The sequence below is a fragment of the Siniperca chuatsi genome, linkage group LG11 (assembly GCF_020085105.1).
Source record: "Siniperca chuatsi isolate FFG_IHB_CAS linkage group LG11, ASM2008510v1, whole genome shotgun sequence".
NCBI lineage: Eukaryota > Metazoa > Chordata > Actinopteri > Centrarchiformes > Sinipercidae > Siniperca > Siniperca chuatsi.
In genome coordinates, this window is record NC_058052.1 from 5,204,902 (window position 1) to 5,215,659 (window position 10,758).

General features: G+C 40.2%; 1 protein-coding gene across 27 annotated transcripts in view; it reads right to left on the reverse strand.

The window, feature by feature from the left end:
* LOC122884791 (regulating synaptic membrane exocytosis protein 1-like) overlaps positions 1-10,758 on the reverse strand; it is a 108,485-nt gene that overhangs the window by 42,531 nt on the left and 55,196 nt on the right. For all 27 annotated transcript variants that reach the window (XM_044215154.1, XM_044215148.1, XM_044215158.1 and 24 more), the window contains 2 exons: positions 7,832-8,103; positions 4,805-5,502 (listed from right to left, as the gene is read on the reverse strand). In XM_044215154.1, coding sequence (XP_044071089.1) covers positions 4,805-5,502; positions 7,832-8,103 — 970 coding nt within the window. The remainder of the gene's footprint in view (positions 1-4,804; positions 5,503-7,831; positions 8,104-10,758) is intronic.

Consider the following 10,758-nt stretch of genomic DNA (forward strand, 5'->3'; position numbering starts at 1 on the left):
TTTTTTTGCCTGAGACAGCTTTAGCCTCAGTCCTTTAGCATTGTATCATGAATGTAGCCATCAAGTGCGTATTTAAGACCCTTTTGCAAGATTCTTGTTTTATAATAACTCTGGAGCTGCTGGAGATAGAGGTCGAGCTCATGGAATAATTACTTAGCTAGCTAGCTACTAGAGCTGATAAAATCTAGTACTGTAGCAACATTTGTCATTTGTCACATTTGTCAAAATCAACAGTCATCGGCTAGAATCGAGAAGCCTGCTTTTGTTTACTTTCATTCAAACTGTTTAAAAAATTACCCCAAATTTTGAGCAGTAAATCTACCTCCATTACTGTTATCACTGTAAAATGCATGCTGGGCTAGAATGGAAAGCTTGACAGGCAGCGTAACAGCAACTAAGGAGGACTGGCTTAATGAAGGGTCGATTCTTGCCCTACAAAATGAAATATGAATTGTATAGTGGAGTTCCAAAAGAAAATAGAAAATCTATGGTGAAAGATTATTTTGACATATTCTGTAATTGCTGGAGAATTTTGGGGCATATAAAAAGTTTCACAGGCCAGAAAAGTTTGACAAACTCAAGGTTGACAAAGTTGTGAATCAAGGTGCACATGTACGTACTATTTGAGCTTTTTCCTGATGAGTTGGTAGTGTGTTTGTGTGTAGGGGGATACTTGTACAGATCATAATAGGATCTACTGTACTGTGACTGACTGTGAGTGTGTGTGTGTGTGTGTGTGTGTATTTTCCTGATCTCACAATGATTTACATGCCTGGACGCTTCTCGGCTGCCAGCAACCACATCTTGAAGCTGAACTGGTCTCAGTCTCGAGCTAAAAAAGGAAGCAGCGTCTCATTGCCATGCCGGTGTGTTTAAAACCTGGCCTGACAGAACACTCTCATCCTAAACCTCCACTTGATTGATGTCACAGCGCCTGGTCTGGGTCCAGGCTGGTGCTGTATGCTCCCACTTTTTCATCAGAACACAACACACTTCATAAATGTCAGCTTCCGGTGAAAGTGTAGCTTTAATGTAGCATGATCATGGCTACAGTCAGATTCAGTGTGGTTGGTAAATACTGTCATTGTTATTAGGAAACTGTAAAAAGGCATGGACTGTCATGTAGTGTTAAATAAAAAAGAAGAGGGAACTATGACCTAGAGTCAGTGATCATCAAAAGGTAAATGACTTATAGAACCACTTCTATTTTCAGAAAACTAATTTATGCTCATTTGATCTATGATTTATTTTTATTTATTTCATAAAAGTGTCTCAAGATTCAAGAAGAACTTATTGAAGTTTCAGTTGTGATAACTTTGAAATGCAAGTATAAGTTAAAACGCTAAAAACATATCATATACTGTAAGCATGTTCATTATTAACCTTGGAATTAATAGATTGACAGAAAAAAATCTAAACCAAAGGTCTACTTCCACTCACTTTTCTTCTTTTACTTCATGTCAGGTGCAGACGCAGATCCAGTTTGCACAGCGGTCAGGGAGAGTCCATGCTTGAATGACATGCGCCATGACAACTATGCAAACTCCATCTGCTGATGAAGACCGTGAGATATGACTGAAAACCACGGAAAAAGATTTTTCCAGGTTCGAAAATGTTATCAAATTTCAATTCCACCTTATTACCAGGAAAAAACATATTATGATTTAAACTCTATCACAATGTTACAAAATTGCAGACAAAATGCTGCATCTTTTCTCTACAGTAGTATTCCCCAGTATTCTCCTCACTTTGAGTTGTTTTTCAGTACATGTAGCATTGCAGCAAATCTACAGTAGTTCTCTCCTGCCATCACGTCTAGAATTAAAGAATGGTAAATGGACTGCTTTTATATATCGCTTTTCTGGTCTACCAACCACTCAAAGCACTTTACAACACATGCCAACACTCACCCATTCACACACACACACTGATACACTGATGGCAGAGGCTGCCATGCAAGGTGCCAACCTGCTCGTCAGGAGCGGTTGCTGAGTAACCAGGAACCTTCCGATCACTAGACAACCGCTCTACCTCCTGAGCCATGCCGCCGCACCAGTGAAATATTACTCCACCCCAAGCTAGGCCAATTTATTTTTTTCTAGAACAGTTGGATACATAGCAGTGAGCCCAAGTGCCTTGGAATAGTTGTAGAGAGGTGACATAACCCAGCTTGGACATGGCAGTAGTGTGTTCACTACTCAGGCTGGGGGACATTGTTGGCTATGTGAGGCCACACAAGGTCAACACTGGGATCAAGTGGGGTCAAACTGCCCCCCCCATCGCAGACACACTAACATGCACACACATGTACGCTCAGTGTGGAATTGTCCCCCCCTCAGGGCCAAGCTGAAAACAACACAATATGACACATGGGAAAACATTCAGATCCATAAACGGGCTCACACACACTCGTTAACATGCACGCTGGTATACTGCATTGCTGCTCACTTTGACATTCAGACTGCCAGCAACGGCCCCACTGCATGCACTGTACACAGACGTTCGAAAATATTGCAGAAGGTGCATTGTTTCTGCAAACACAACCCGATGACAGATATAATTTGGAAAGTTTCTAAGATGCTAATGTTTTTTTCATGTAGTTTGGTAAGTAATACTTACATATATACATTATAATACTAGGTTTTAAGAAATGCTTCATACAACAGGATAAAAAAGTGAGAACACACAGTATCAGTAGGTTATATCAGAGCAGTCTTACCTGTTCTGATCACTGAACTCAGAGAGTTAAAGTGGAGAGGGGTCCCCAGATTCACAAAGTCTGAATGAAGACGGCACACTGAGACTAAACGGCTCTCCCCACTTCTTACATTCACCTCCCATGATACAGTGTTCAAGTGGGAGTGTTCAAACACACACACACACAAACCGAAAATGCAGTGCCTCATACCTCATACACTGAAATAACACACATATGCAGTGTAAGTGAAATAAATTTCATTATGTCGTTATTTCTTTAAATTCATACTATTACTGCACGTAGTCCTGGTTGAAGAGGTTTGTAAATGGCTCGAGAACTATAAATTCTATGTTAGTGAGATGTGTTTGTTTTTTTTAAATATACCTCATCCTAATGACTTAATTAGGCTGATTTAATCAGTATAGCTGTGGGAGACACTGTGCTCCTGGGTGCCTTGCGGATTGTAATAAAATAAAAACTAAATCGAGACAACAGTTAACATGATGTCGTCCCCCAGGAAGCAGTCTTTTGGCCAATCAGAGACAAGTTGCACAATTGGGAAGAGGGTCAGTTTCAAGACTGTAAGACAATTTGCATTAACCTCTAGTAATGTCTTTTAACTTACAGCGACTGTACTTTAGCTGTTTGATTGTCTCTTTGTTTGTCATCCGGTTTTAAATTCAATTATTTCTGTCCTTCCTTTGTTCTTGCCTGCTAGCCCTTTTTACATGTCAGTTTGTAGAATTACCATAAATACTGCAGGTGGCATCTCTGTGTTGTTTTCTAGCTTGGCTGTATACGGAAATTGATCAGCAGGCAGCTACAGTGAAATTTCTGTATGTAGCTTAGCATTAGGCAACAGTAGCCCATTCAGCATCTTCCTCTGTGGTGGTATTTAGTGACTCATCCAGACAAGGTGAATGGTCCACCAATACATGTAGAATGCTTCCACATGAAGCAAACCCTTCCTCTGTGTCTGATATGAAAATGGCAATTCAATGGCAATTTCCATTCTATAAACTTATAGCTGTTTCCCAATTCCATACTGCATTCTAATGTTAGGCAGGTTTGGAGTCTGTTGTTATTCACAGTGGGAAAAGGAACATTATTAAGAATACTCAAAAAGTCTGTATGCAAAAAACTGCTTTCTTTTTGAGTGTGCTGCTGAGAACACTATTGTCCCACAATGCACTGCATGAAGGAAATGAAGGAGCTGCTCAAAGCTTCAGAAAAATGAAATAAATTGCAGGTGGTGGTGGTGGTGGTGGTGAGACATTTATACAGACACGTCTTGGAAAACCAAAAAATAAGTATTTAATCTTCAGAAAAACATTTTGCTTCCGCGTTGTGAAGTTTAATTGACATTCAAACGTCAAAGTTTAAATGATGTTTGCTGGTGTACCAATTTCCAGTAAGTACCAATGGTAACTTATGTTGATTTTTTTTTTTAACAGCAGTATACAATATAATTAGTAAATAGATCATACGGCATACAATTAGTATCTAGTATGAAATTGGGACACGGTTCATTTCTATGAGCATGAAAGTGCAAAAGGAATACGAGATAGCATATACATGAGCACTCCTATACAAGCAGTGTCACTAAAAGGACCCTGGATAGTGTATTATGTATACTGCCAGAGTACGCTAGCTTGAGCGCTAGCTGCTGACATTAATTCAGGCTGATGATAGCCACCTTCACCACAAAGAAGGAAACTAGAAACATTTTACAGACAACTCAAAAGAGATTTTGGGTGGAGTATGATGGTCCTAGAGCAAATTCTCAGAGCAAGGATAGGACATGTGCATCAAATGTCATGTCAGCTTAACATGTGATCTGAGAAATATCAGTGGCTATTAAGATTTTGAGTGTTGACCTGTACTTAAAAGTACTTCCTCGGCCTAAGCAGTGTAACAAACTGCCATAAAGCAGTGGTGAAACGGATCATTTTCTCAAATTTTCTCATAATCACATTGCCTCAGACATCTCATGTGATGGGATGGATAAACAAATGAATGAACAGACAGATGTCAATGCTTGCCACGCCCTCCCATACCCTACAGTTTTTTCCTGAACAGAAAGTGATGATTGATATTGTCTCTCACCTCTCTCGCTGACACTTTCGATCTCAGCATCCTCACAGCTGCTGTACTCAGGCGTGGTCCCTCCCTCCTCCTCTGAACTGCTGATGCTGGTTTGCCTCTTCCCCCCGGCCCCCAGCCCTCGTTTCGACTTGTACGGCCTCGGCGGTGGCGGACGTAGAGATTCCGATTGGTCAGAGCTTAGCGAATCATTGCGCAGCATGCTCTCAGCCTTCTCCCGTTTGGTCCGTCTCACTACAGGTCCCTGGCCGGGGGCTGAGCCAGGGCCCAAACCGGGAGGCTCTCTGAGTTCGGGGGGAGGGGCTTGCTGAGCAAGGGTGTGTTCATGTGGCCCGCCAACCCCACCTACAGTCCTCTGACCAGGCCGCACGCCATCCCCGACCTCCCCTAATACGCCCATGCCATGACCCTGCATGAGCACAGGGTGGCCCCGCCCTCCAGGAGGGACCGGCCCTGTTTGGCGAAGGGGGGCTCCGCTGTGGTCCATGTGGTGGTAGCCCCCCTCTTCTGTCCGTCTTACTCCACCACCTCCTCCCACAGGATCATGCTCCAGAGAGCGTCCCTTTGTCAGCCGCCGGCTTTCCCTGCGCTCCCTGGACTCCCCCCGGAGGTCCCGGTCCATGGAGACCTGGGTCTGCAGTCTGGGCTGATCTGGCCGGCGCTCTCCCCGACCAGCTCCTCCGCCTCCCCTTCCATTTTTCCTGGGGAGCAATCAACATGGGGATGGAGAGAGACAGAAAAGAATAGGTGAGAGTTGTTGTCAGACAAGGTCTTTTTATTTCAGGCCCATATCTCACTGGCTACTGTATTTACATACCTGGAGAATTGTTGTGTAAGATTAACCTCACTGGATAAGCTCACAAAGCCAGGTTAGAGACATTTTTAAGATGCCTGCGTTACTCCCATGTTACACAGGTTAATTCAATTCAATTTTATTTATATAGCTCCAAATCATATCTCAGGGTTAAGTAGGGTGAATCATCTCATTTTAGCTTTCACTGGCCATGAAAGCAAAATTGTAAATCATTATGCGTGCATTTTAAGGTAAATAGTTCAGCTAATGTAGATGAGTAAATGTTATTTGACCCCAGTGTATTTGAATGCTTTTAGCTTGTACTTCCCTTATAACATAACTATTTACTCATATTAACTAATAACACTGGTGTGGTTTTGCATCTGTTACTATGTCATTGTTAACATTAGTTTCCACTAATAGAAAGTCACAAGTCACACTCTACTATCCAGTGTTTTGGAACTGACTGCATTCTTCCATTACCCTCTGCATGGCATAGGAAACAACGACACAGACTGCTTGCTTAAGAGACATAATGCACCACTGTATAAAAGAAGCAAATGATGAATGCAGGAGTTAATGCTTAATAATACAAATATTAACATATTTCGCAAGGACTGCTTTCTTTCTGGTGGCTGAGAGAGCACAGTTTAAAAGGACACTCCACCAATTTCACACTTTGTGAGATCACTTTACTAGTCATGGTTAGTCCTACTCTGCCTATGAAACAGTTGTATAATCTTCTCTGTCTCTTGAGGAGCTTTAAGTCTAATTACCCAAATGATGTCACAGTGATATCACTGGGGTTATCTCATCTTGGGTTTAGAGACTACAATTTTTTTTTTTTTAAGTCTGCGCATTAAACTGGAGGTGTAGGGGTTTTGAAAGACATGAGCATTTACCAGGCAGGGATGGTCTAAAGACAGACACTACGAGTTGCATTATGGGATTTGTAGGGTCTAGTGTTTTTGGAGCTTTACCCATACTAGGGGCTAAAAGACACGATATCTTGGCCTCTGCTGCTTCAATTTTGTTCATTTTTAATATGTCTCTTGCAAGTCCCACAACTTTATGGAAGTGCAATGCTAAATCGCTGGAGGCAACAAGTAATTTTAGGTACAGTATATTTATTCTCTTCTTCTTAAGTGAGCAGTAAGTCTCCAAGCTAGTGGTCAGTAGGCATTCTTCAATTAAAGGGAACAGCGACTATCTTTTCCTTTTCTTTGAAGCTGAGAAACTGTGAAGTCTTTTCTCATATTTCTTCAAACTTTTGCTTCCGTTTTATGTGATAATCTCCCATTTTCGAGGTGTTCCAAGATTTCTGAGTAAGCGATACAGAGGGTGAGGGCGAATAAAAGGTGAATCATATGCTATGGCCTTCACAGTCACCAAACCTTAAACCAATTGAACATCTATGGGAGACTTTGTTGTGATTTTCAACTAGAGTTCCAACTTAACATCTTTTCTAAGCTTGTGCGCAGTTGGACATTAGGCAGCACAATTTGCTAACTAATAAATTAAATCGATAAAATGTATTATGGGATTCGCTGTGAGATGAGGGAGCGACGCTCACTCGTGGTCCTTAATTAAGGCTTCAACGGCAAAATAAGTTTTAAAATCGATCACTGATGCGGCCTGTGAGAAAAGAGAAAATAATGTTCTTCCTTTGTAACATTACTTTTCAACTCATCCCACTCCCTCTCACGTACCAGGTGCCAAATATCTCACAAGCATTCTAGCTCTTTCTGTAACAGATATTTTTGTAACATAATATGTAACATTGCTGGCTTCTATCTGTTAAGGTAATGGATTTTTGTCATCCAGACATAGGTGTCTATGTCTGAAAAGGGCTTTAGACAGCACTCTCGCCAAATGAGGGAATATCTTTTGGAAGAATGCCATCCCTCCATTACAGTTCCAGTGACACATTATGTTGGTTTTTCCTTTAATTTGTCACCCATCTGTATGTGTCTTCAGTTGCACGGGTTAAAAAAAAATACAAAAGCTTTTCAGCGATGTTGGCTTTGTTTTGCTGGGATAACCACACACTTCCTGTGTCAGATTAAATGGTTGCATGTTATTGCATGAAATGTTGCTAAATACCTTTAGGGTATGATAAGGTTTCTGTATCACTAAAGTAGAACAAATATTTCGTTAAGTTTGTTCACATCTGCCAAATGCAATATGCTGTATACTTTGTCTTATAGCACAAGTTCTACAACATTGCTACAGCTTACATATCTCGTGGTGGCTCGCTACGTGACCGAGCGTCTGTGCCAGGTGTGGTCCCGGGTGCACTGGGTCGGTTGGGGTCTTGGATTGCTGTGATGGAGCCCGGGGGTGCTTGGGAGCGAGACCGGAGCTTCTTGTCACCGGGCGTTTGGCACACAGATGGTTCGCTGACGGCTGAACCGAGGCCAGCAAGTTTCCCAGCCGGACAAGTGAACCACTCACCTGGCTTGGTCAGGATCTCCTGCTGCTTCCGGCAGTTATTACACACCCATATCACCTAGGAAAAAAGGAGCATGGGTAGAGATTATAATCACAGCTATAGGACATATATATGATACACATTTACATAACATTACAGAGAATTGGACATGTTTTTTTTCTGAGGTATTTAATGCAGCTGAAATGCAGTACCACAATAATGTGTCCAACAGGAAGGAACTATTCTTTGCTGCAGCGTGTGAAAACCATCTCAACAGAGTGCTTTGCCAGCCACTAATCCAAGGCCCAGCTTCAATCGAAGTGACTGTCAAACAGGAAATGGAACAATGCACTTCCTAAAGGGCTGCACTGCTGCCAATGAGTCGTCCAGAAAAAGGCTTTTAGGGAAGCTTGTTAAGATCACCATCATGGCAGTTATACCAGGGAGCAGCTTGGCTTCCACTGCGGGCTGCTTCTGGCCTCCAAATGAAGCACCCAAAGCCAACTGGATAATGAAAGGATATTCAACATGCTGCCAAAATAATATCTCCTGTCTTCTTTCTTTCTATTTGTCGCATCACACATATGCACACCGACTATACACGCACACACACCACAGCTGAGTGTCCAAAATCAGATTTTTTTCCCCCTCACATTTTGTAATTAGTGTGTAGACAAAAACATGCACATGTCTGCTGTCGTGATCTGCTCCATTCACACTGCATGGCTTAATTCTCAATTCTGAATTCTTGCTCATGTATTTTATTTTTTTTTTTTGAAAGACTATATACATTGTGACAGTGATTCAATTTCAAGCAAGAATTTACACACACTACAGTATGCATGTTTCATTTGATATCTTGTTCCCACAGAAACTTTGAGTCACAGGAAGAATGTTTTTGTCTTGGAGTTAAATAGGACCAGCGCTTGGTGAACATTTATTTGTGTCAATATAATAATTATGTTTCAGTACAGATACAAAAATATTACTATTTTTGAGCCCTTACTTTGAAAAATACGGACACATTTTCTTCAAAACTCCTTTTTTGTTCATTTAACAAAAGAAGCTGAAACAATTAATCAATTAACAGAAAAACTAATCAGCCACAATTTTGTCATTTTCTAAGCAAAAATACCAAAAATTCACTGATTCTCACTTCTTATATATATATATATATATATATATATATATATATATATATATATATATATATATATATATATATATATATATATATATATATATATATATATATATATATATATATATATATATATAATTTTGCTGGTTTTCTTAGTCTTCTATGATAGACTATTTTCTGACATTTTATAGATCAAACATTTCATCAATTAATAAAAAAAAGATTTGCAGATTAATCAATAATAAATGTAATTTTTAGTTATAGTCCTAGCAGTGTTGTCTTGGTCTACATTATAAAATTGGCAAATTCTGACTTAAATGATCTGCTCAAAGAAGCTGTAAACACCTGACAGAGCATGTAATGCTAACTTTCTGTACTTGACAGCTTTGAATAGTCGATGCAACTGATACTGATTTCAGTCAGTATCTAAAACATACAGCATGCCACCAATTTAAACCTCACTGACCCACTCATGCTGTGCATCCAAACACTGGTCAAAGCTACAGAATTGAATTATATATTTTTTTTAATCATGGGTTTGAATTTTTAACTTAATGTAAACATCATATAGCTTCAATGAAGAGCTGGGACAGGTTGATACAGAATACATATGTGAATACTAGACTACATAAGGGGAAGTAGGGGAAAACCGTAGCCTATGTTAAGAGGGATAAAAAAAGAATCTTAACTCAAGGTCCACTTCCTCATCATTTCTGCAGCTTTTGACAGCATCTCGCAGTCTTCCTCAGCGGATGGAGTTTGCTCAGTTGTCAAGTATGTAATCCTCGCTATCAGCGTGCAAAACATATGATCTTTTTTGCCCGAGTCCAAAACTTGCACGGTGATTTCTGCGTCCCAAAGACTAGCAACACTATAGAAAGCTCCCTTTAAACATTTTTAACTTGATCACATTTAGAAAGAGAACAATGTTTCAAGCCCGCGTTGGCTCTTCGCCAGTTCTTTTTCTAAATGTAATAAAATAAAATAAAAACATTTTAAAGGGAGCATTCTACGGTGTTGTGAGTCTTTGGGAGGCAGCTCTCCGTGAGCTTAGCAAACTCTATTTACTGAGCAGGACGGCGAGATGTGATTTTAAAAGCTACAGAAACTGTGACAGGCCACACCGTTTCCAGCAAAAACAAAGGCATTGATTTATAGACAAGATGATTAACTACTCAAGAACTTTTGCAGATTTAGATATACAGTGTGCTGGTTGGATATGTGCTACATAATGGGATCCCAAAGCATAGAACCTACACGTGAACATTTAACTCAGAATCTGTTAATGATACCTTGACATTGTTTTGGGGTTTTTTTTACATCAAATGTTTACATTTTTTATTTTGAAAGAACTAAACTTTTATATTTGTTATGGTTTTTGCATTGTTTCTTCTTCTCTTCTTTATATTTTCCTCTTACAGAATTGCAACAATTCTGATCTACAGCACCTTCACTGAGCAAGTGATATCATGGAAGACAATAACACGGAAGGTGCGCTGTATCGGTCAAGTAAAATTTTGACAGCTTCAAACACACACCAACTGAAATGCATCAAAAACAAATGTGGCGACTGTTCCTCTGTGCACATGGCT